The sequence below is a fragment of the Mesoplodon bidens genome (genome assembly GCF_964165515.1).
Source record: "Mesoplodon bidens genome assembly, chromosome: X".
Classification (NCBI taxonomy): domain Eukaryota; kingdom Metazoa; phylum Chordata; class Mammalia; order Artiodactyla; family Ziphiidae; genus Mesoplodon; species Mesoplodon bidens.
The window spans coordinates 94,080,072-94,106,541 of NC_138163.1; the positions used below are offsets into that span (position 1 = coordinate 94,080,072).

At 38.3% G+C, this 26,470-nt stretch overlaps 1 protein-coding gene across 9 annotated transcripts in view; it reads left to right on the forward strand.

Annotated features, from left to right (window-relative positions):
* Positions 1-26,470, forward strand: part of HUWE1 (HECT, UBA and WWE domain containing E3 ubiquitin protein ligase 1) — a 143,634-nt gene that overhangs the window by 33,096 nt on the left and 84,068 nt on the right. For 8 of the 9 annotated variants that reach the window (XM_081221600.1, XM_081221606.1, XM_081221607.1 and 5 more), the window contains 14 exons: positions 571-723; positions 13,921-13,983; positions 15,816-15,893; positions 16,775-16,822; positions 16,903-16,971; positions 17,430-17,529; positions 18,787-18,908; positions 19,205-19,355; positions 19,494-19,621; positions 20,177-20,317; positions 20,532-20,637; positions 21,902-22,027; positions 22,552-22,653; positions 23,112-23,192. In XM_081221600.1, the coding sequence (XP_081077726.1) occupies positions 571-723; positions 13,921-13,983; positions 15,816-15,893; positions 16,775-16,822; positions 16,903-16,971; positions 17,430-17,529; positions 18,787-18,908; positions 19,205-19,355; positions 19,494-19,621; positions 20,177-20,317; positions 20,532-20,637; positions 21,902-22,027; positions 22,552-22,653; positions 23,112-23,192 (1,468 nt within the window). The remainder of the gene's footprint in view (positions 1-570; positions 724-13,920; positions 13,984-15,815; positions 15,894-16,774; positions 16,823-16,902; positions 16,972-17,429; positions 17,530-18,786; positions 18,909-19,204; positions 19,356-19,493; positions 19,622-20,176; positions 20,318-20,531; positions 20,638-21,901; positions 22,028-22,551; positions 22,654-23,111; positions 23,193-26,470) is intronic. The other variant, XM_081221605.1, reaches the window with a different exon arrangement.

Here is a 26,470-nt window from a genome sequence, read left to right on the forward strand (position 1 = left end):
AAATTACATACTGATTTTAACACTAACCAAATGTTTCAACATATTGGTGAATTCTGATTGTATTAAAAAGCAAAAATAGTTATTGGGTTATTGTTACATACGCTGTATTGTAACAGTCATAAGTGCCACCAACTGTTATTTTTAGTTTCTATATGAAGAACCCTGTGTTTTAATTAATTCCAATTTTATATTTGTTGTAAAGGATACAGAAGGAGCATAAAATTATCTTAGTCTATACTTTTAGTCTAGTTGGAAACTTAATGTTCTTGAGTTCTGCTATGTATTAAAATATTACATTTGTCTCTTTTGTAATCTGTTTCTTCCTGTGGAGACACCTATGTAATTTTGAACTGTTCACATTTTTTTAATTTAAATTGGACTTTCTGGCTTGCTGCCAGATTGTAAGCTGCTTGGGCATAAGGTTACATGTTGTAGGTGCTCAAATATTTATAAATTTTTTTTGTATTGTTAAACTTCTTGATAGCTTTATAAATCCATGGCATTTCAAGTTTTCAAGGTCTTGTATGCCTGATACCATGAACTTGCCCCCCCCATTTTTGTCCCCTGTAGCATTTGACAACTTTATTGGCTTCTTCTGATATGCAAGTGGTGCTGGCAGTCCTCAACCTTCTGTACGTATTTAGCAAAAGATCAAATTATATCACACGCCTTGGATCTGACAAGAGAACCCCACTGCTAACCCGGCTGCAGCACTTGGCAGAGGTGAGTCATGGGTGAAGAGTTGGAAGGACACAGAAGTTGGACCCTGTTATTCCTTTTCACAGGTGTTTCTTGCAGTGTCAAAATGAATAGGAATCCGTAAGTTAACTTTACTGGCCTAATTGAGTAGAACTATTGGGGCCCATTTAACTAAGTTACCCCAAAAATCCTAGGAAGTATTCTCAATTTTATGAAGTAATTTTGAGGGATTTCATGAATCTCTGCTCACAAAGAGAATCTCTCTTTGTTCAAAAATGGCCACTTCTCTTCTGGAAAGAAAGTTTAGAATCAGATTCTACTTGGAGGGAAACATTGGCTGCAATAAAAGATCTGGATTTTGAATCCTGGCCTACCTTATTAGCTCTGATAGCAGTTTTCTCATCTGAGAATTTAGTTATATCTACCTTAAGAGTATTTTCAGAATAAAATAAAATGTAGGGTTCTTAGTGCTGTGCTCAGTAATTGGTCTGTGGTGGTAATGATTGTTAATTGAAGGCAAAAATGCTCATGTTAAATTCAGCTTAGTCAAACTATTGTCCAGTGTTTGTAGAGGCAAACTGATAATGCATACTCAGGTTTGAGAGAGGTAGCCATTGCTAGAAAGCTTTCTTGGAAGAAAGTTGGTAGGGCTAACTTTTTAAAAGCTGAATAATAAATGGTTACCTCACAAGTCATACAACTCAAGTTTCAGGCTATGTTTAGGTGCATGGTTACTTTAAAATCATTTTTGTGTGATTATAAATGTAACATGTATTGCAAAAATTCTAGGATGTATAGGAAAGTATAAAGAGAATGTTAATCACCTGATATTCATCCAGATAGAGCCTCCCTTAAAATTTGAGCATATTTTATTTTCTTGGATCTGCAAATACAAGATTTTTTTTTTTTTTTTTTGGCGGTACGCGGGCCTCTCACTGTTGTGGCCTCTCCCGTTGCAGAGCACAGGCTCTGGATGTGCAGGCTCAGCGGCCATGGCTCACGGGCCTAGCCACTCCGCAGCATGTGGCATCTTCCCAGACCGGGGCACAAACCCATGTCCCCTGCATCAACAGGTGGACTCTCAACCACTGCACCACCAGGGAAGCCCCAAGATTATTTTTAACCATTTTCTCATGATAGTTTTTTAGTGACTCAGTTAACCCAGTGATGTGAGCCAGTTGTGACTATGCACAGATATTAGTGAACTGCGAATATAGCAGAAGTTCTCCAGGAAGACTTGAATCAGTTAAAAGCCAGTTGGTTGATTTTTGTAAGGGTCTAGGACACTGGTTCTCAAACTCGAGCATGCATGAGAAAGTTGATTTATTAAAGCATAGATTAGTCTCCCTCCCCTGACTGCTCATACCCCTTTACCTCAATTCCCACAACCCCCATTTCTGATTCAGTAGGCCTAGGGCAGAGCCCAGTAATGTGCATTGCTAATAAGTTTCCAGGGGATGTTGAAGCTGCTGGTCCAGGGATCATACTTTGAGAACCATTGGTTTAATCTATCCTATTGGGCAAAGTTACAAAATCTTACCAGATTCTTATAGTTCCATCCCAAAGGCATCAAGACCTTTTCCCTGATATCTGAATACATACCCATTCTTGAGCAAATCCCATCTAGTGAGGTGGTGTCAAATATGACATGGTTGATATAAATGTTATTTATTGGGTGTCTACTTAATTGCCAGGATCATATGGTAACTATGGAGTAGGTGAGGACGATGCGATTCAGAAGTTACATTATTTTTAGGAAAAGCCCATGGGCTTTTAGCCCCTGATAAAGTGTAAAATGTGATAACTGCTGTTTGTAGAGTTGATTGAGCATGGCTTATGTTCCAAACCTGGGTGTCAGCCTGAGACCCAGCTCCTTGAATCCACACCCAACTCTTCCACTTGATAACATTCAAGAAGTATATGGCTAATCCTGTGCTGGATATAGTATAAAACATGTTCTTTTCTCTAAAAAGCTCACATAGTAGTTGAGAAAGTGTTATGGGGGCATAATTAAAAGGACAAAGAACTAGTTATTCTTAGTACTAACTAGTAAGTACCCTTGAATCTTAAACATTCCATAGGTTTATCTTGTTGGCTGCAAAACAAACATCATAATAAAAATAGGTGCTTGGTATTTTAAAATTTTAGAAATGTACAGAAGGAAATTTATCATAATTATGTATCTACTCTTCACATTTTGGTACATTTTCTTAGTCTTTATGCATATTTCTTTACATAGCTGAATGCATATAGTATATGTAACTTGATATCCTACTTTATTTACTTAACATACTAGCATCAGTGTTTTCCCATATTAACTTTACATAATTTTGTAAGAAATGTTTCTTTGTATTTAATAATGATAATATCTCAGAAATGTCACAACATCACAGACTTTTCATGAATCAAGTTTGGCTTGACATGGTCTTTTAAGGATCCCAGCTTACCACAACTTTCTTATCGTAGGCACTTGATTTTTATTAGAACACAAAAGATAGAAAGATTTAGGGGTGACAGTGATAGTTGAAGTATTCTACAGAACAGTTAGTTGTGACAACAGAAGAAACAAAAGGAAGGTAATTGTGAAGATACATAGCCTTTCAAGCTTATTCCGCCTTGCAAATTCAGATCCTTGGTTTGACTTACCTGTCACCCCTCTGTGGCATCAAGTATTTATATTTCCCTTGTCCTCACAGTTTTCAGCAAATTCCATGTTTCTTCACTGGAAGTCCTGGGAATAGCCAAGAAAATATTGAAAATGGAATGAGGAAGTACTCTTCCTATTGGGTATTAACTTTTTTTTATAAAGCTAAAAGGAATTAAAATAGTGTGGTAATAACAGTGGAAAATTTCCAGAAATGGATCCAACGTGTAGGAATCACTAAGCTTAATCATTTTTAGCTTTTGATACAAAGTGAGAGATGTGCAACTGTTCCTTTTACTTGATCCTTAGAGGCCCTTGTAAGTTTATTGATTGGCCTAATTGCAATATTATTGTGTCTCAGGGAACAGAGAGGACTGAGGAGAGGGAGAGAGATGGTAGAACAGCCAGCCAGTGGAGCAGTCAGAACACATTTTTTTTTCCATTAAATTTGCCATCTTGTATGGGCATGGTTCGTGGCACCCCAAAATAATGACAGTAGTAATAACAATGATCACTGATCACAGATCATCATAACAAATATAATAATGATGAAAAGGTTTGAAATATTGCAAGAATTACCAAAATGTGACACAGTGACGTGAAGTGAGCAAATGCTGTTGGAAAAATGAAAAAAACAGTAGACTTGCTCAATGCAGGGTTGCCACAAACCTTCAATTAAAAAAGCAGTATCTGCAAAGCACAGTAAAATAAGGTATGCCCCTGTGCGTAGGCTCAATTTTGAGGTAAAGATCAGAGAAATCAAGTAACTTGTTCTGGGTGTTATCGAAGATGAACAGAATAGCTGTCTTAAATCTTTCCCTTTTCACTGGTTCCTCCTATATGTATATTTTAAAAGAACAAGCTTTAGAGAGCAAGAACATACTTTTTTTTTGGTCAGTGTAGCTAAAGGTTTGTCTATTTTTGTTGATATCTTCAAAGAAACAAATTTGGTTTAGCTGATTCTGTTTTTCTATTTTGTTTCATTTATCTCTGCTCCAGTTTTACTATTTCCATCTTTATGTTTGCTTTGGGTTTAGTTTGCTGCTGTTTTTCTAGTTCCTTAAGGTGGACTGTTAGGTTACTGATTTGAGATCTTTCTTTTTTAAATGTAGGCAATTAACAGCTGTAAATTTCCCTCTAAGCACTGCTTTATCCCATAAATGTATCCCATAAGTTTTGATATGAAGTGTTTTCATTTTCATTCGTCTTAAGGAATTTTCTAATTTCCCTTTTGATTTCTTCTTTTACCCATTGGTTGTTAATAGTATATTGTTTAATTTCCATGTGTTCGTGAATATTCCAGATTTCCTTCTGTTATGGATTTCTAATTTCTTTCTGTTGTTGGATATGATACTTTGTATGATTTTATTCTTTTTTAGAAGTTTCTTAAAGTTTGTTTTGTGGCCTAACATATGGTCTATATGGGAGACTGTTTTGTATGTACTTGAGAAGAATGTATATTCTGTTGTGGGGTGGATTGTTCTATATATATGTATATATATGTTAGGTCTAGTTGATTTAATGTTCAAGTCTTATGTTTTCTTGTTTTATCTTTTGTCTAGTTATTAATGTTTTCCCTGTGTATTACAACTAACATCTTCATTAATGAAAAGTTAGTTCAAATTAATACCAACTTAGTTTTAAGAATAGACAAAAACTTTCCTCCTATATAGCACTTTCCTCCCACTGTATGTTTTTGCCACAAATTACATCTTTATATATTGTGTGCCTGTTCAACATAGATGTAGAATTTACTTTTTTATGTAGTTGTCTTTTAAAACACTCAGAAAAAAAGGAGTTACAAACCAAAAATACATTAATAATTCCTTTTATATTTACCTATGAAATTAACTTACTGGTGTTCTTAATTTCTTCATATGGAGTCAGGTTACTGTGGCGTGTTCTTTCATTTCAGCCTGCAGGACTCCCGTTTAGCATTTCTTATAGGCAGGTCTACTAGCAACAAGCTCTTTCAGCTTTTATCTGAGAAAGTGTTAAGTTCTCCTACATTTATGAAAGATAACTGTGCCAGATATAGAATCTGATTGGCAGCTATTTTCTTTTAGCACTTTGAATATGTCTTCCCACTGCATTCTGGCCTCCATTGTTTCTGATGAAAAATCAGCTGTGAGGATCCCTTGTACATAACAAGTCACATTTCTCCTTCTGCTTTCAAGGTTATTCTCTCTGTCTTGGCCTTTGGCAATTTGATTATAATGTGTCTTTCTGTGGATCTGTGTCGTTTTATCCTGTTGAATTTCATTGAGCTTCCTGGATTTATAGATTCATGTCTTTTGTCAAATTTGATGTTTTGGCCATTATTTCTTTAAATAATCTCTTTGCCCCTTTTTCTGTCTCTTCTCCTTGGACTCCCATTATGTATATGTTGGTTTACTTGGTGAAGTCCCACAGATCTCTTAACCTCTGTTTACTTTTTTTTTTCTCTATCTGCTCTTCAGACTGGGTAATTTCAATTGACCTGTCTTCAGGTTCATTGGTTCTTTTTTTTTTCACCTTCCAATATTTATTTTCAAATAAATTTGTCAGAATTTTTATAAAAAGCGATGCATGTTCAGTGTTGAAAATTAAGAAAATACAAAAAAGTATAAAGAAGAAAATAATAATAATCCTCAACCACCACCATGTAGAAAAAACAACTAACATTGTGTTTCATATACTGCTTTCCCCCCCCCCCATGTAACCTATGGTGAGTATTTTCCCACAGCATTAAATATTCTTTGAAAATACCATTTTTAAAGTCTTAAGCTTCCAAACCACCCTCCTGGTCCTCCATTGTTGCCCTTCGATGTCTGCTTGACTGGTGCCTCCTCTTCTGCTGCCTCCGAGTGTTAGAGTGGCCCAGGGCTCCACCCCAGGCTCTGTGTCTTATCCAGCTATCAATACATTTTGCCTAGGTGATCTGATCCAATTTCATAGTTTTAAGGACCATTGACTCCAAAAATTGTATGTTTTCCTTGAACCTCAAACTCGTATATTTACTGCCTTCTCAAAATCTCTGCTGGATATCAGTTGTAATGTGTACAAAATCAGACTTTGACCTCACCTCACATTTCTTTCCTCCAGGCTCAGTCCATTCCAGATAACTGGCACCCTTGCTTTCCTGGACAGTGGCAGGCACACTCTTGCTGCAGGGCCTCTGCACAGCTACATCCCCAGTTGTCTCTATGGCTTCCTCCCTTATCTTCTCTAAGTCTTAAGAGCCACCATCTCAGTGAAGTCTTCCCTACCATCCTGTTCTAAAATTAGAACACCTACCATACTCCCTATTACACTTCTCTTCATTTTTTTCTGTAGCACATATTACCACCTAACATTATATATATTTAATTAAGTTCATTGATTCATTTTTCTCCCTGCTTACATCTGCTGTTGAACCACTCTAGTGAATTTTTCATTTCTGTTATCGTGCTTTTTCAGCTCCAGAATTTCTATTTGCTTCCTTTTTTATAACCTCTGACTCTTTATTGACATTCTTTGTTTGATGAGACATCATTCTCATGGTTTTCCTTTAGTTCTTTGTATATGATTTCATTTAACTCTTTAAGCATATTTAAAATAGATGATTTAAAGTCTTTGCCTACTAAATCCAGTGTCTGGACTTGCTCAGGAATGGTTTCTATTAATTAATTTTTTCTGGTTTTATGGGGATATAATTGAAATAAAGCATCGTGTAACTTAAAGGCATACAACATGATTTGATACACTTAATATATTGCAAAGTGATTACCACAGTAGAAGTTTGTGCGATTTGACCAACATCTCCACATTTCCCCCAATCCCCAGTCCCTGGCAACCACCATTCTAACCTCTATTTCTGTGTGTTGAGCTTTTTTAGATTCCATGTATAAATGATACCATACAGTAATTCTCTTTCTCTGTCTGATTTATTCACTTACGAGAATGCCCTCAAGGTCCATCCGTGTTGTCGCATAAGGGGAGATTTCCTTCTTTCTTGTGGCTGAACAACATTTCATTGTGTGTGTGTGTGTGTGTGTGTGTGTGTGTGTGTGTGTGTGTGTGTGTGTGTGTGTGTGTGTGTGTGTGTGTGTGTGTGTGTGTGTGTGTGTGTGTGTGTGTGTGTGTGTGTGTGTGTGTGTGTGTGTGTGTGTGTGTGTGTGTGTGTGTGTGTGTGTGTGTGTACAGCACATCTTCTTTATCCATTCATCCGTAGGCAGACACTTAAGTTGTTTCCATACCTTGGCTGGTGTGAATAACTTTACAGTAAATATAGGAGTGCAGATATCTCTTTGTCCTGATTTCCTTTCTTTTGGATATAGCCAGAACTGGGATTGCTGGATCATATAATAGTTCTAGTTTTAATTTTTGGAGGCACCTCCATACTGTTCGTCTTCTGTAGTGGCTATACCAATTTATATTCTCACCAACAGTGCACAAGGGTCCCCTTTTCTCCAGATACTCACCAATACTTGTTATCTCTTGTCTTCTTGAAAATGGCCATTCTATCAAGTGTGAAGTGATATATCATTGTGGCTATGATTCGCATTTCCCTGATGACTAGTGATATTGAGAACCATTTCATGTAACTGTTGGCCATTTGTATATTGTCTTTGGAAGAATGTCTATTCAGTTCCTCTGCCCATTTTAAGATCAGATGGTTGGTTTTTGTTATTGTTATTCAGTTGTATCAATATGAGTTCTTTATATTTTGGATAGCAATTTCTTATCAGATATAATGGTTTGCAGATATTTTCTCCTATTCTGCAGGTCGTCTTTTCATTTTGTTGATTGTTTCTTTTGCTGTGCAGAAGTGTTTTAGTTTGATGCAGTTTGCCTTTGTTGCTTTTGGTGTCATGTCCAAAAAATTGTCACCAAGACCAATGTTGGGGTGCTTTTACCCTGTGTTTTCTTTTAGGAGCTTTATGGTTTCAGGTCTTATGTTGAAGTCTTTAATTTAGGTTAATTTTTTTTTTTTTTTTGGCGGTATGTGGGCCTCTCACTGCTGTGGCCTCTCCTGTTGCGGAGCACAGGCTCCAGATGCGCAGGCTCAGCGGCCATGGCTCACGGGCCCAGCCACTCCATGGCATGTGGGCTCTTCCCGGACTGGGGCACGAACCCGTGTCCCCTGCATCGGCAGGCGGACTCTCAACCACTGCGTCACCAGGGAAGCCCCAAATTTAGTTTAATTTTTTGAGTGGTGTAATATAGGGGGTCAAATTTCATTTTTCTGTGTGTTATCCAGAAAACTGGTTATCCAGTTTTCCCAGCACCATTTATTGAAGAGAGTATATTTTCCCCATTGATTATTGGCTCCCTTTCAAATATTAGTTGACTATGTGAAGATTTATTTCTGGGCTCTTGATTATGTTCTGTTGGTCTGTGTGTGTTTTTAATATGCTAATACCATACTGTTTTGATTACTATAGCTTTGTAATGTTTGAAATCAGGAAGTATGATACCTGTAGCTTTGTTCTTTCTCAGAATTGCTTTAGTTATTTGGGGTCTTCTTGGTTCCATATAAATTTAAGGATTGTTTTTCCTATTTCTGGGGAAAATGTCATTGAATTTTGATAGTAATTAAAATCTGTAGATTGCTTTTGGTACTGTGGACATTTTGACAATATTAATTCTTCCAATCCATGAACATAGGATATTTGTGTCTTCTTAATGCCTTTCATCAGTGTTTTATAGTTTTCAGTGTACAGATTTTTACCTCCTTGGTAAAATTTATTTCTAAGTATTTTACTGTTTTTTCTGCTATTGTAAATGGGATTGTTTTCTTTATTTCTTTTTCAGATAGTGTATGGAGATGTGACTGATTTCTGTATGTTGATTTTGTATCCTGCAACTTTACTGAATTTAATTCTAACAGTTTTTTGGTGGAGCCTTGAGGGTTTTCTATATATAAGATCATATCATTTGCAAATGGAAACAGTTTTACTTCTTCCTTTCTGAATTGTATGCCTTTTATTTCTTTTTCTTGCCTAATTGGCTCTGGCTAGTATTTCCAATACTGTGTTGAATAGGAGTGGTTAGAGTGGGCACCCGTGTCTTGTTCCTGATCTTAGAGGGAAAGGGTTCACCCTTTCATCCTTGAGTATGCTGTTAGCTGTGGGCTTGTCATATGTGGCCTTTATCATGTTGAGGTATGTTCCTTCTATACCCCATTTTTGAGTTTTTATTATGAAAGGATGTTGAATTTTGTCATTGCTTTTTCTGCAACTTTTGAGATGATCATGTGATTTTTGTCTTTCATTCTCTTAATGTGGTATCACACTTATTGATTTGCATGTGTTGAAACATCTTTGCATCCCAGGGATAAATCCCACTTAAATCGTGGCGTATGTTCCTTTTAGTATGCTGTTGAACTTGGTTTGAACTTGGTTTGCTGGTAGTTTGCTGAGGACTTTTGCAAGTTTGTTCATCAGGGATACTGGCCTGTAGTTTTCTGTTCTTGTAGTGTCCTTATCTGGCTTTGTTATCAGGGTAATTTTGGCCAAACAATGGTAATTTTTCAAGCAGTGAGTTTGGAAGTGTTCCCTCCTCTTCAATTTTGGGGTAAAAGTTTGAGAAGGATTGGTTATTCTTTAAATGTTTGGAGAAATTCACCAAGGAAACCATTTGGTCCTGGAATTTTCTTTTTGGGGTATTTTTTGATTACTGATTCAGTCTGCATACTCATTATTGGTCTATTCATATTTTCTATTTCTCCATGATTTTGTTTCATTAGATTATATATTTCTAGGAATTTATCCAATTCTTCTAGGTTATCCAATTTGTTGACAGTTTGTTCATAGTAGTCTCTTGATGATCCTTTGTATCTGTGGTATCAGTTATAATGTCTCTTCTTTTGTTTCTCATTTTATTTATTTGAGTCTTCAGCCTTTTTTTCTTGGTGTAGCTAAAGTTTTGTCTATTTTGTTGAGCAGTTTTTTTAAAAAGAGCTCTTATTTTCATTAATCTTTTTTTTTTGCGGTACGCAGGCCTCTCAGTGTTGTGGCCTCTCCTGTTGCGGAGCACAGGCTCCGGATGCGCAGGCCCAGCGGCCATGGCTCACGGGCCCAGCCGCTCCGTGGCATGTGGGATCTTCCTGGACCGGGACACAAACCTGTGTCCCCTGCATCGTTAGGCAGACTCTCAACCACTGTGCCACCAGGGAAGCCCTTCATTAATCTTTTCTGTGTTTTTTCTAGTCTCTCATTTATTTCTGCTCTGATCTTTGTTATTTCCTTTCTTCTGCTAACTTTAGGCTTAGTTTATTCTTCTTTTTCAAGTTTCAAGTTGAGGTATAAAATTAGGTTTATTTGAGATTTTGTTTCTTAAGGTAGGCATTTATTCCTATAAACTTCCCTCTTAGAACTGCTTTTGGTGCATCTCATTCGTTTTCATGTGTTTGGTTCTCGTTTTCATTTGTTTCAAGATGTTTTTAATTTCCCTTTTGATTTCTTTTGACCCATTGGTTGTTCAGTAGTGTATTGTTTAATTTCCACATCTTTGTGAATTTTTCCAGTTTTCTTCCTGTTACTGATTTCCAGTTTCATACTATTGGGGTCCAGAAAGATACTTGGTACAATTTCTATCTTAAATTTGCTAAGACTTGTCTTGTGACCTATCATATAATCTATGTAGGAGAATGTTCCATGTGGATTTGAGAAGAGTGTGTATTCTGCTGTTAAATAAAATGTTATACATATGCCTACTAGGTCCATTGGTCTAAAGTATAGTTCAAATCCAATGTTTCCTTCTTGATTTTTCTCTCAGTACAGTCTATCCATTGTTGAAAGTGAGATGTTGACATCTCCTACTATTATTGTATTGTTCTCTGTTTCTCCCTTCATATCTATTAGTATTTGCTTAATACATTTAGATGCTCCAACATTATGTCCATATAATTTACAATTGTTATATCCTCTTTGAATTGACCCCTTGATCATTCTATAATGACCTTAATTGTCTCCCATTACAGGTTATGAGTTAAAGCCTGTTTTGTCTGATATAAGTAGCTATCCCTGCTCTTTTGGTTTCCACTTGTGTAAAATATCTTTTTCCATCCCTTTACTTTGAGCCTATGTGTGTCCTTAAAGCTGAGGTGAGTCTTGTAGGTAACATATAGTTGGGTCTTGTTCTTTTTTCCATCCAGCTACTCTATGCCTTTTGATTGGAAAATCAGTCCATCTACATTTGGAGTAATTATTGATAGGCAGGGACTCAGTAATGCCATCTTACTAGTCCTTTTTTTTTGTTGTTTTGTATTTCCCTTGTCCCTTTCTTCTCTTGTTGCCTTTCTTTGTGAATGATGGTTTTTCATAGTAGTATGCTTTCATCCCCTACTGTTCGTCTTTTGTGGTTTTGTATTTCCCTTGTCCCTTTCTTCTCTTGCTGCCTTTCTTTGTGAATGATGGTTTTTCATAGTAGTATGCTTCCGTCCCCTACTGTTCGTCTTTTGTGTATCTAATCTAGGTTTTTGCTTTGTGGTTACCATGAACCTTACATAAAACATAGATATAATAGTTTTGGGACTTCCCTGATAGCGCAGTGGTTAAGAATCCACCTGCCAATGCAGGGGACACGGGTTTGATCCCTGGTCCGGGAAGATCCCACATGCCGTGGAGCAACTAAGCCCGTGTGCCACAACTACTGAGCCTGCGCTCTAGAGCCTGCAAGCCACAACTACTGAGCCCATGTGCCACAACTACTGAAGCCCACGTGCCTAGAGCCTGTGCTCCTCAACAAGAGAAGCCACCACAGTGAGAAGCCCGCGCACCGCAACGAAGAGTAGCCCCCACTCACTGCAACTAGAGAAAGCCCGAGCGCAGCAGCAAAGACCCAATGCAGCCAAAAATAAATAAATAAAATAAATAAATTTATTTTTTAGAAAAAGATATAATCGTTTTATTTTAATACTGATAACAACTTAACTTTGCATCTGAAAAACTTTACTCTTTTATTCCCCTCCCATTTTATGTTTTTGATGTCACAGTTTACCTCTTTTTATATTGTGTATTTATTAACAAATTATTTTAGCTCTTATTTTTTTTTAAACTTTTGTCCTTTAACCTTTATCATCCATGGATGATTGTTAAGACAGTGTTCTCCTCGGGCTCTCAAACAGCTGCTGAGAGTGGCTACAGCTGGTTCACAGGCCACTGCAGGGTCCACAGCTGGGACTGAGGTCTGTATGCCTCCTCCCAGGTTCCTTTGCATATGAGGCTGGTTTCCACAGCTCCCATAAAGGCACTTTTCTCCATGAATGGATGCCAAATTATTGCAGGGGTGGGGGGTGCAGTGAGAGACATCTTATTTGGCCATCTTGCTGGCATCACTCCTTATGTTGCTGTAATGGGCATTTTGGGTATTATATGTGGCAACTCTGGAAATCAGATTCTCACCCCTCCCCAGGGTTTGTTGTTATGATTTGTCATTGTTTGTTTAGACCTTTCTGAACTGACTTCATAATTCTTTGTTTTGTGTGGTCATTGAAGTCTCTATTCTATTAGCTTAGTGGTCAGCTAGTGATTTGCTTTAAACTCCTGGAACCGAAATATCTCCGTCTTTGCTGGTGGGGTCTGTGTGTATGTTGGTATCTTCAATGTGAATACTCACTGTTTTCAGTACTCGGCCAGGAAGTTTACAACTCTTGACTTAGCCTTCACTTCTGGCTTGCATAGAGCCTGATGTCAGCCAGAGATGTGGGATCTTAGTGCTTTCTCAGGTCTTTTCTGAGAATGTGCCCAACCTTGGGCATACATGTGGCCTTCTAGATTCCCAGGAGTGTGTGGAAAGGGCTTTTCAAAGCCCTTATTCCCCAAAGCACTGCACGCCCCAGCCTTTCTTCCCAAGCTTTTCAGTTTGTCTATTATTTACCCCAATTGTATGCCTGTCCCAGGGGACTAATGCACTTACTCTTGAATGTTTTCAACAAGTGCCCACCCCACCCCTGGGAGAGTTCAGAATTAGGCAAAAATGATGGATATCTCAAACGCTGTTGAAAATGCAGGCTAGTTTTTAAGCAAGATTGTATGGCTGGGGTTTTGGACTTGGAAGTCAATAATAGTGTACAGTTGAGCCATTCTCCCCTATTACCTTAGGGGCTAGTACTTGTTGATGAGTTTTTTAGACTTTGTGGTGGCAGAGTACAGTAGTAGTAAGCAGTGCAGAGTCTTCTACTTTGCACTTTGGCTCATGTCAAAAAGTAAGAAACTGGAGAGCATGTAATTCCACCCTATGTGAGAGGTGAGCAGGCTGAGCATGGAAAGCACGGTACAGTACTGAAGACCCAATGGATCAAGACTGACCTTTCAGCAAGCCTGACTGCAGGCATATAAAATACATTTGCTTGCAGGAGCTGTTTATGTTCTTCTCAGTAGCATCCTCACAGAATAATGAAATTGATCTCATTGGAGAAATCACCTTTAGGCAGACCATGTTGCCTTGAGTCTTAGTGAAGTTCTTGCTTCTCTTTGCTCCCTCTTTTTGTTTGACTTTAACACTGGATGTCTTCTCAACACTGTGTTCCAGGCAGCCACATACTCATAAATATTTTATACACAAAGCTACCTTAGGCACTGTTTTAACACTGTCTTTTCTCTTTTTCCAAGAGCTGGGGTGGAAAGGAGAATGGCTTTGGACTTGCAGAATGTTGCAGAGACTTGCACATGGTGGTAAGTGACTCTTTGGGATATGGGTGTCCTTTGACAGCTGTGCGTGATCTCTTTTTCAGCCTTACTTTACAATGAATATATGGTATTTAAAGTTGCCACTTCACATCAGGACTTTTGAGGAACCTGAGATCAATTGAGATATAGCATACCTTTTCTAGAAATACTTGGGCTCTCAATGTTCTGGGGGTAAATGAAGAATCTCAGAAACAAAGTATATGATCATACCCATCTCTTGAGTAAGAAACTGCATTTGGTGAGTCAGTTTGAAAGTGATGAAAAATCCCAGAAAGTACACTTCCTTGTACTTTTTCACTGGAGCTATCAGAATTCTGGGCAGTCTGGCATGATTTAAGAATGGCTGCTTGGAGAACAGTTCTGCCATTTTGGTTATTGAGAACTTGTAGTGTTCTGTGTGCTTTCCATGTTTACCCCTCATGCCTGTCCTGCTCATACCTTTAACCCATGTTTAGACTATGAACTCAGGCCATCCTCCCCTCTGCTTTGATACATTGCTATAGCACCACAAAGCACAACTGGATTATTATGATACAGTTCCGTGCCAAGAAGCAGCTGTATTTTCCAACAGATGTACTGCTTCTTTTGTCAATTTGTCATGTATAGGACAAATGGCTGCAGTGAAATTTAGTGTATTTATCTTAAGAAGCCTTTTTAGCCCTAGGAGAATGGTTCTTTTTCTGGTCACAGAAAACTACAAATAGAACAAATTACTTTCCCACCTTAGCTGGTATACTTTCTTTAGTGTGCATTATATGAGTGGATATTGGGTAATATGAGAGGTGAATGTTGTCTGTTTTAATCATCAAAGCTATATAAATCTTAAAGGGTATTCAGTTTGGAATTCTAATTCTGAGAAAATTATTTTTCATCTTAAAGTTTAGTTGATTAATTCTGAAACTCCTTATGTATATCAAGCTTGTTCTTGGCCACTTGAGCAAAACAGTATGATATACTCTACTAGGCTTGCGTGATGTCTGTTACCCATCGTGGTCTCAGCCTATATATTAAGAAATCATGCATTCTTTTATTTACTGATATTTGGTATGTCATAGGACTTTGAAAACTTTGTGTGCTTTGAAAGGAAGTAATACATATACATGTTAAAAAATTCTAGGAGTATAAAGAGTATAATTCTCCATCCCCAGAGGCAACCACTGCTACCGGTTTCTTTCAAAGATACACTTTAATGGGCATGCTCTTGCAGTCTTACTTTGTTTTTCATGTTGCTTTTCTAGAGTTAAATAGGATTTGTTGTCAGGGTCTGGTTTATATTGACTTGGTATCTACCTGTGCAGAAAAGCAGTTGGATATCATGAGAAATTATGTAGGATAGTATGGAAAGGAGTATTTAAAGAATTATGAAGGTAGGCCCATGAGGCATAGTTTGAATAAAATATTTCAAAAGGCGATTATATTCACTGAGATTTCCATAAGAGTGTTCTTTTCCATTCTCGAACTGGTACCTAGACCCTTGTATTTATCCTTCATCCTTGGATTCTTATTAATTATTGGGGCAGACTTGCCTCTCTTTTTCCTCTTGAGAATAGCTGCAGTCAAAATTGATCTCTTGAAAGAAAGAACAACTGATAACTTGAGTTATCAAGTAAGGAATATGAAAGCTTTTAGAGCTCTGGGCTCCACCCTCCTGATTCTGTGTTGTTACATCTGAGCTCTGCTAAAACAAGGAGTGAAGGCACTGTAGCTGCTGACGATACTACTCATTCTGCTGTCACACTGAGTTGGACAAGTGGCTAAGTCCGAGGGAAGATTTAAGAGAAGATGGTATCTCATTCTTTCATGTGCTTTATACACAGAAATACCCACCCAGTGCAACTACACTACACTTCGAATTCTATGCAGACCCTGGGGCCGAGGTCAAAATCGAGAGAAGGGTGAGTCTCATTCACACTTGTTCTAATAAAGTCAGTAATCCGTAGCTGGGGTCAACTTTTCTAGGACTCCTCAGTAAAAAGAGGGAATGATGTTGAGCTACGTTGCTGCCCTTCCAAGCTAATATATCCAGCAGCTTCTCAGGAATAAGTGTTCATTGTTTGCCCAGCTCTGATAGGTTTGAATCTCACTTATGTTGGAACTGCCAAAAGACAGGACTCTGTTTATGTGGTACTGTTAGGACTGGTGTATTTTTCTCAGTCTCAGTTGAGAATTCCACCGTTTAGTATAATAGTCTAGGTAGTGATCGGCTGAACTTTCTCTACTTAAGCCAGCCTGCAAGAAGTCTATGTATTGCTTACAAGGTCCTGCTTCAATTGTCTGGACATTGCATATTCTTTGAGGAAATACCAAAATTCACTTTGGTTTAGAAGTGGCCTAGTGAACAAGATCTTTTTTTTTCCCCTTTCTACTTAAAATATATAATAATAATAAATAATCTTTCTAGGTTTTTGGTGCCTTGAGAACAGCTCTAATGCATATTTAGAAAGAAACCATTTTCATGGATTCACTCTACTGTGAATACAGAGGCTGTAGGTATTAAGTCAATACAGGTTAAAAAGAGATAAGGAAGAACATGAAATGTATCTGGCTATGTACATTATATATTTAATGTACTGGTTTCAGAGAAGCTTTGCTGAAAATATATAAGATGAACATTTGGGGGGATTCTAAAGAATATTTTGATTTTTGAGAGCATTCAGGTGAGGCTTCAACCTAGGGGGTGACATCTTGTTTTTCAGATAGCTCTTGCAGTCCTATGGCAGGGGGAAGCTAAGGTATACAGTGACTCCTAACAACTCTCCTATCTTTTTAATTTCAGACATCTAGTAACACACTACATTATATTCACATAGAGCAACTTGACAAGGTAAGAAGAATCTTTGACTATGGGTTAGTTCTTAACATTTGGTTCACTTTTTGTTGCTAACAGTTTTTTTTCTAATGTAGATTTCAGAAAGCCCTTCTGAAATCATGGAATCTCTTACCAAAATGTACAGCATTCCTAAGGATAAGCAGGTATGATATGTCTTAAAAATATCTAAAGGGTGTGGTTGTTATCCATATAGATCAGTGATATGTGCTGGGGCTGGGATATAGCATAGCAGAAAGAATGGAGTCAGACAGTGGGCAAATTAGCCTCCGTGGGCCTTAGTTTCCTCATCTTTTATGAGGCCAACACTTAAACTGACTTCCTAGGTCCTGGTGAGACTTTGAGGAAAACAGAAGCAGCCTTATTCACCATGGATATCTAATAAGTGGTGGTAGCTCGACACTTTGGATACCAAAGAAGAAAACGTTTAGTTGTGTTATTTTTTTCTGCTCATTGTAATGGTGATCAGATATTTGATTTGATTAATAACAATCAGAACTCTTGCCAAATGTCAAGTAGCCCAGTGAGTAAGATTTAGCCCTTCCTCAGAAAGTATAGTCACCTTTTCCATTGGTTTCCTAATTTAGGTCTTATGTCTCTACAGATGCTGTTATTTACACACATACGGCTGGCCCATGGCTTTTCTAATCACAGGAAGCGATTGCAAGCTGTTCAGGCCAGGCTGCATGCAATATCTATATTAGGTAAGAGAATAACACCCTATAATTAACAGGCCCTGGTTAGGCAGTTTAGACTTGATTTCCTTTGAACTTCGTCTTTGTTGCTATGGGGCTTATTGTAGCTACCTAGGTGGCAAGTTAAATTGCAAAATTGCCAGCATTCCTAGTGTTCACTGTATTCATCATCCTTGGGCTCCTTAATGTTGGATCAGAAAGAGGATATGATTGACATATATCACGTAGGTTTAGTCTTTATTTGGGTGGGGTGTTTTTGTTTTTGTTTTTGTTTTTTATGAGTGTTCAGATAGTCGTCTTCCTCTGGGCCCTATTTTTCCTCTTGCCATTTCATCTTCCTCTTCTTTGGGAGTATAATTTTGAAATTCATTAAATAGTACTGTGCATTTTACTTTTAACTGTAGGGTGGTATAGTGGAAAGCACACTGGTTTTGAAATCAGTCCTGGGCTTTCGCCCTGACTGAGTTTATTAGGCTCCTGTTTATCCTTTTGGCCTCAGTTTTCCTCATTTAATAAGTATTTTATAAGCTGATCTGAGGATTAAATGAAAACCTGTAAAGTACCTAGCACAGGCCAGGCACATAGAAGGTATAAAATGGTAGCTCCTGTTAATATTAGCATCCTTCATTATGTAATTACTTGTTTTTCTACTCTTGAAAACTATTGAGTTCCTTGAAATGAAATTCCTACTATTCTATTTGTATTCATACCTAGCATAACTTCTGGTATGTTAGTGGGTACCCAGGAAATGTTTGTTGAAAACTGAATGTGCTCAAATCCCATTAGTTTGCACTTCGGGGGACTGTGTTCAGTATTACCTTTGTGTGGGATTTATTGGAAGTGGATTACATGCATTCTCTCAAGTTTTACTACAGTGTCATACAAGTTTCTAATTTAGTCTGCAGTAGTCCATAAATTCTGTTCTTTACAGTTTGTATAAGTGTTTCCAGTGTAAAACAGAAACACATGAAGAGACTAAAGTGGAAGTCCAGGGTGTAATAGAGTTAGCAAGTAGTGATGTTATAAAATATTAATTCTTCATTCTCTTTTGATTCCTGAAAATCTTTGCTCAAGACAACATCATTAATAGGAGAATCTGTCAGTTTGGTGGGTATTTAGAGCTTATCACTGTATTTGATCCAACCCTCTAGAATTCAGTGATTCTGCCCTCCAATGCTGGTGGGAAGGGAGTCCTTCCCCAGAACCAGTAGGTGCCAAAAGGTTTGTCATTGGGCAGTGGCTTGACCACTGCCTTCTTGCCTAAAGTGTTTATTTCTCCTTTTGCAGTGTATTCCAATGCCTTGCAGGAGTCCGCAAACAGTATCTTGTATAATGGGTTGATAGAAGAGTTGGTAGATGTCCTTCAGATAACAGATAAGCAGCTTATGGTAAGTATTTATTAATATTTTCCTGTGTATATCAGGCTCGTATGTATTTATCTGATTTTTGGTTTTTCCCAGAGGTTAAAATGAACCCCAAGAGGGAAGCTTAGCCCTTTTCCTCTTTGTATATTTTGCTGCAAATTTAACAAACGCAGGATTTTCAATGTTATTCTCAACAGACCTCCATCTACTCCAAGCAATTACCAGTAGAATGACTTAAATTTTAGAGTGGGTATTAGCAACTTGGTTCAGTCATCTACTTCTTATTTAACACATCCCATGTTTACTTTCTGTTTTCAAAGGAGATTAAAGCTGCTTCTTTACGAACATTAACATCAATTGTCCACTTGGAGAGAACTCCCAAACTCAGCAGTATTATTGACTGTACTGGAACTGCCTCCTACCATGGATTTTTGCCTGTACTTGTGCGGAACTGTATCCAGGCCATGATCGGTAAGTTTTGGTGGTTATTGTCCTAGCCACCAAGAGGAACCCTACCCTTTGCTTTGTCTGCCTTTGTTTAACATCCTGCCAACTTAACACCCAATTCTGAGCTTGCTCTTTCTCTCCCTCTCTCCACTTCCCTTGTAGATCCTTCCATGGATCCGTACCCTCACCAGTTTGCCACTGCTCTCTTCTCTTTTTTATATCATCTGGCCAGCTACGATGCTGGTGGCGAAGCCTTGGTCTCCTGTGGAATGATGGAAGCCTTACTGAAGGTGCTCTACTTGTTTTAAAAAATACATTTGTGGGGAAATCAACTAAGAGGGTACAGAGTTGTGAATGGTTTACAGTGAGAACAGTTAGCATAAGAAAGCTTACCCAGAAAATGTCATACTTAATTTCTCAAGTTTGGCCTTCTAGTTATCTCATTAACAACTTTTAAGAGCAGCTATTTCCATTATTAAGAATTGCTCATAGTCCAGCATGATGTGGTAGGAGGCCCTGGGTACTAATTAAGATATTGCCACATCTTATCGTGACCTTAGGCATGATAGGCTTTGCCATGTGCTGGGCACTGGGCACCAGCTCTTTTCTCCCTGAATATTTTATTTAATCCTGAAAGGTAATTTATGTCCCTATTACCTCAGGAGGTTGAGTCTCAGAAGTGATAGAGCTATCATTTGGCAAGCACCAAAAATCAAACATATTTTTTTCCTCCTATACCGTGCTGCCTCTCTGAAACCCTAGACTGCATGTTTCCAGAAGAGCACATTATTTACAGCTTTGTGTCTTTTCATTTGATTGGTTTTACCTTTTTCTCTCCCTAATAGGTCATAAAGTTTCTTGGTGATGAACAGGACCAGATAACATTTGTCACCAGAGCTGTCAGAGTGGTTGACCTCATCACCAATCTGGACATGGCAGCTTTTCAATCCCATAGTGGACTTTCTATCTTCATTTATAGACTTGAGGTATACAAGGAGCACTTCGGAGCACTTTGCATATACTTGTATGTAGTGAGAGCTGAGCCTAGGAACTATCCTTATAACCCTAAAGAGCCATTTTATCCCTCTTTTGTTTTTAGAAACCAGTTCTGTAATCTGCCTGTGATATTCTTTTGTTATAATTGTTTTTAATCTCCGTTATTTATGTAGGATTATCTTGCTCTTTTCCCCTTGATCGTAGCATGAAGTAGATTTGTGCCGAAAAGAATGTCCTTTTGTGATCAAGCCAAAGATCCAGAGACCCAGTACTACACAAGAAGGAGAAGAAATGGAAACTGATATGGATGGTAATTAACAGTTACTATAAGTATTGGTTCATTATCTTCTTTTTCCCAATAAAGTGTGAGCTCCGTGAGATCAGGATACTGTTTTGTTCACTGCTGTAATCTCCAGTAGTGCCTGATATGTATATCGTAAGTGTTTAAATATGTGTTAGGGAAAGATAAGGAGAATGTAGACACTAAAATGGGACCCTGTGAAACTACCTGGCCATTTTGAGAAGGAAAGGGAGAGGTGAAAAAGTTGTTGGGTAGGGAACAAGTTTTAAATCATAAAATCTGAAAGATAGAAGACCAGGTATTCTTAATCTTGGGGTGCATCAGGTAAGTCCATTTTTAAAACTTCCCCCAGTTCATAGCTCTTAATAGTACCAAAAATAAAAAACTTCCACAAAACAGCTTTCTTAGAATTTAATCTTATTTTGACCCAGGATGTCATTACATATATCTGTTATCATGCTAATAATAAAGGTATTAGTATTTTTATAATGCTTTCATTCTTTACACTAAATATCCCTAAGTTTTCATTCCTTTTTTTCCCGAACACAATTAACTATGTGCATTGCTGCCCCTAGAAGCCCCTTTACCCAATTTCTATCTCTAGTCTACAGTGGGTGACTTGGCATTTGAGGTAATGGGTGTGGTCATGTTGTCCTGAGTATTGATTAAAATGTGACATCTCCTAAATGTGGTGGTGTAGAAGACAATTTAAAGACTCACTCACTGTTCACTATAAATCAGTGGTTGTCAAACTTTAGTAAGCATAAGAATAAAATAAAGTGCTTGCTAAAATAAAGATTTAGTGCAATGCTTGATTTAGTACGTAAGACCAGGAAATCTACATTTTTAAAAACTAATCCTGGTGATTATGATATACTCGTAGAGAAAATTGTATATTCACTGAAAAGCAGGTTACAAAACCATGAGTTTGTGTTTCCTGTGTGTAAGTAGGCACATGTATGTATGTTTGTATATGTATAAAAAAGACTAGAAGAAAAATCCACAGTTGGTTGAATCCACAGATGTGGAACCTCGGATATGTAGGGCTGACTGTAAAGATACATGCAGATTTTTGACTATATGGAGGGTTGGGCCCCAACGTTTGTGTTGTTCAAAGGCCAACTGTATTTTCATTTTGGGTTTCAATATTCTAATCCTTCTCCATTTCGATATCATTCATCTCACCTTATGGAAAAATATTGTTCTGAAATAATCTTCTCTTTGGTGGTGCCTTTTATTCTAACTAATTTCTTTATCATAACTTTTACTTTAGTTGCAGATGTGACTATGGAAAGTAGTCCCGGCTCATCCATCTCTATGGAGCACCGGCTGGATGTTGAATTAAGGGCATCAAGTTCCGGCAGCACTAGCATCTCCTCTGGCCCTGGCCCTCGTCCTGGTATGTAGACATAGAGAGACACAGCCGATAACAGTGATTGAATTACTAAACTAGTGAAGCAAGGTGCTTTGGGGGAGCTTAAGCAGTACATTTGGAGGTTTGCTTCTTATGACTGTGACTGTTACTTTGCCATTCTGGTATTCATTTTCTCGTATTAACATTTATTTCATAGCATTTTATAATTTTCCAACTATTCACACATTGATTATTTTATCAAAACATCCATGTTTGAGGGCAGATAATATTCAGAGTAGTAACTGAGGATCAGAGTTAATCTTTTTACTTTGTAATTTTTCTTTTTTACTTTAGACTTTTAATTTTAGTATAGGTTTTGTGTAGTCCTTGGTGATTTATTTTTTCCAGTTTTAAAGCTTAGGTAAATGTTCTTCCCAACATCCAGACATTTCACTTCGAATGTCTGCTAGTGTTGCTACAGGGCATGTGGATCTCCTAAAAATTTGTTTTATATACCTGCTCATTGTACATAATGGTGAACCAGTATAATCCTCTTTCTCCCTTGCCAGGAGTCCAGTGTATTCCACAACGAGCTGCACTTCTGAAATCCATGTTGAATTTCCTCAAGAAGGCCATTCAAGACCCTGCTTTTTCAGATGGCATACGACATGGTATTTGATTCTAGATACTTTCTGGAGGGGTGTTTGACTCTCTCAAAAATTGGTCCTTTTCATACTTTTTAGGAAAAGGCCATGCCATTTTGAATAGCTTTCAGTCCTTTAGTGTCACTTTTCCTAGACCTAAGGATTGTTCGTTCAACTATTTTAATAATGATTCACCTATTTTTTTCCTTTTCCAGCTTTTGAATCTGTGTTCATTTCCAGCCTGCTACCCCACTCTGTCTCTCAGTGTCTGTATTCTTTTATCCTTTGACCTACTGTTAAAAGGTTATTGCATGGACAAGGAATAAATAATAGAATATTAAGAGGAGACAAGTGGAGGCCATTAAATTGGAATCAACATAGACTTTGCCACCGTGCGGTATATGTAATATATTGATCCATCATCCCCACCCATCAAACTACTACTGGACTGATCATATTCTTCTTGATGTTTGCTTTTCTCTTAGTGATGGATGGTTCTCTGCCTACCTCCCTGAAACACATCATCAGCAATGCAGAATATTATGGCCCATCACTTTTTCTCCTAGGTAAGTGGAGTTGAATTTGTTCATACCAAGCTGGAATAACCTAGCAGTATTCTCTGTGTGTTTTATATCCTGGTAGAATTTTACTATCCACATTTGTCCACTGTGTGATTATGTATCTTTCTAGTTGGTGATGAAATAGAGAAAGGTCAGAGTCCAGTTTCAAATAAATATCCACTTGCAGTGTATTGTGTCAGGCAAATGTGATAACTACTACATTACAGAACTCTTTTTTTGCAGTGTATTGTGAATCATTTGTAATCAGTAGTATTATTGTACACTTGGATTTTTGTGCTACACTTACATTGCAGGTGTGATAGGAAACATGTCTTTATTCAATGGTTAGTCCCTAACCTTGGTCTAAAAAGCCCAATCAGAATGGTTTCCATTCTCAGAACTGAATGTCAGACCTGTAAGCTGTAGTATAGAAAATTGTTTCTTACTGTAGAAAATTGTTTTGGAACCTGTGGGTACTTTGTAGTTACTTATAGAAAATGTCCTTGCATTTTGACATCACCACTACTTTGAGTATTGCTGTTGTTAAAACCTCATATTTATTAACTGGCATTTATTGAGTGCCATACATATTCAGGACAATACACGAGATATATATGCTTCTAGAATTCTCCTTAAAACTGCAAAGGAATTTAGTGGGAGGTGTAGAAATAGAGAAAGCCTCCTTGTACCAGTAGCACACATATTTTAGTACTTTGGGGTGTCTAGAGGGAGAAGTTTTGGCTACTACAGACTCAGATGCTTAACTGCCTTGCTGAAGCAATTTAGGGGGTTTTTTGTATATTAACTTTGTATCCTGTGACTCTGCTAAATGCTTTTTATCTTATTTTATTTTATTTTATTTTATTTTTTGTTCCTGAACTCAGAGGGGAAAGCATTCAGTCAGTATTTCACCCTTAAGTTTGAGGTTAGCCAAAAAAGAAAAAAAAAGTTTGAGGCTAGCAGAAGATTTTGTGTTGAATGTTTTGTTCCTCTTGATCAGGTTGAGGAAGTGTTCCATTGTGTTACAGCAACTCCATTTTGACATGGAGAGGCTCCCTCCCAAGGTTAGTTTCAGGTGGAAAAACTCCTGACAGTAGTCCTTTGGTATGATTTAAAAAGGATTTGTTACACAGTTGGAGAAGTCCCAGGTCAAGGGACAGGGAAGGATGGCTCTCTTTGGGAGAAAGCCCCAGAACAGAGAAAAGCAAGTGCACAGACCTTTATTTATAAAGGGGAAGTTTAGAAGGCAGCAAGAGGATACATGTGCTTGTGGGTTGGGGTGGGGAGCAGGTGAGCCCTCTCAGGATGATGAAGGAAGCAATAAAGACTTAGAGCATAAAAGCAAACGTCAGTGTAGGTCAAAATTCCTTCTTTAAAGTCTTGATTCATCCCTGGCGTTTGAATTAGCATAACAACCTCCCAGGTTCCCTGTAAATAAACTTGTACTTGAAAGGGACCAGATTTGCAAAGCCAACCCAAAGTAATTAGTCCAGCAATTATTTTAGCTCCATAGATAATAGTGTAGAGCCTTTCACCCCAGGCAGAAGGAGATGGCCAGGAAAAGAAATTAATGGGGGTTTGAGAATCTCTTGGAGTATTTTAGTAATATAATTGGGTGTTTGGGTTTGTTTTTTTGTTTGGGTTTGTTTTTGCGGTACGCGGGCCCCTCACTGTTGTGGCCTCTCCCATTGCGGAGCACAGGCTCCGGACACACAGACTCAGCGGCCATGGCTCACGGGCCTAGCCGCTCCGCGGCATGTGGGATCTTCCCGGACCGGGGCACGAACCCGTGTCCCCTGTATCGGCAGGTGGACTCTCAACCACTGCGCCACCAGGGAAGCCCTGGTTTGTTATTTTATTTGTTGAACTATTCTGGATATCTTTCCTATATTATTAACCCACATGCAACAGGAGGTCCCCTTTAAGGCACAAGCTCCACTTCGAAATACCAGTAGGTAGTTTAATGTAATGTATTATCAATTGTCATAGCAAGTAGATTGCTTTGTCCCTCATTAAGGGCTTCTAAGACCTGAGTTTGGTTTATGTGGTCGACCAGGAGTTATGCCATTATCTGGGTAGCCTCTATGAGATGAATCTGTTACAGAATTGGAAACACCTAAACACCGTGTGTCTATTACACCAAAGCTGGTGATGAGGCTCAATATAATAGGTAAAAGGATGTCCCAGTGCTCCCTTTTGCAGCCAGTTGATGGTGGAGCCTAGGGGGAGGGCATGAAGGGGAAGTCAGTGAGGAAGCACCTGGTGAGGTTGTGGTGTCCTGCTGCAACAATTCCATGCTAAAACCCACCAAATAAAAATTCTGACTCCTTTCATATCCTACCTCTGGCTCTTCTACCCCACTTTTATACCCAATTGTGTCCCCTTTAACTTCCTCAACTGCCTTTTCTTCTCTCTCACCTCCTGTCTTAGCCTTGCCACATTTTAATCTGTTCAAGTTTGCATATGCTCTGTTCCTAGCCTAGCTGACACTAGTACCAACATGGTTATTGTGGGCTGCTTAACTGGAGAGGGTGACAGGTAGTCAGTATGAATATTGAAGACCTCCAGAGCAGCAAGAGTTATCTGTGTAAGTGGTTGCATCTCCTGGGGCACCTGGTAACATTGCTGGAGGTTTAGTGCTCAGGTGACATTCTCTGTTACTGTTACAAAAAATGTTGTCCATCAAGTTGAGGAAGAAGGAAATGTGGGGTAGTGATAGGGGAATAATAGGGAGTGAAGTATGAGACTGTCCGATGAGGGGAAATCAGCTCATGGGGCCATGGAGTTGTGATGAGTATAGCAGCAGATATGGGAGCAGTTAACATTTGAGGGTGTCAGCATCGAGTCTGGGACTATCAATTATGCTGAAATCATTATCTAGGATGCTGGGTTGATGGGAGTCCTGGCCTAGCCCCAAAACTTTGATGGAAAGTTTTATACATTGGAGAAGTACTTAGAGAAATGACTGAATATCAGTATTCCTTTGTCCCTAGGAGTTATAATGTAACTTCTTACAGGAAAACTGTGGACTGATTGAATACCCCAAACAAGTGAAGTCACAGCATAGACAAGAAAGGGCCCAAGGAGTTTGGCATTGAGCTGGAGTGGTAGAATCCCAGACCCAGGCCAGCCAAATGAGGCATTGCCAGGCCAACCAGAGTGTGGCATAATATTATGCTAGAATGTTGCATAATATTTTCAAACCTGTGGTCTCCGGGCCTTGGCATGCTAGAGGTGCCTATATATTATAGGGGCCACGGGCATTGTTATCCCAGATTATGTAG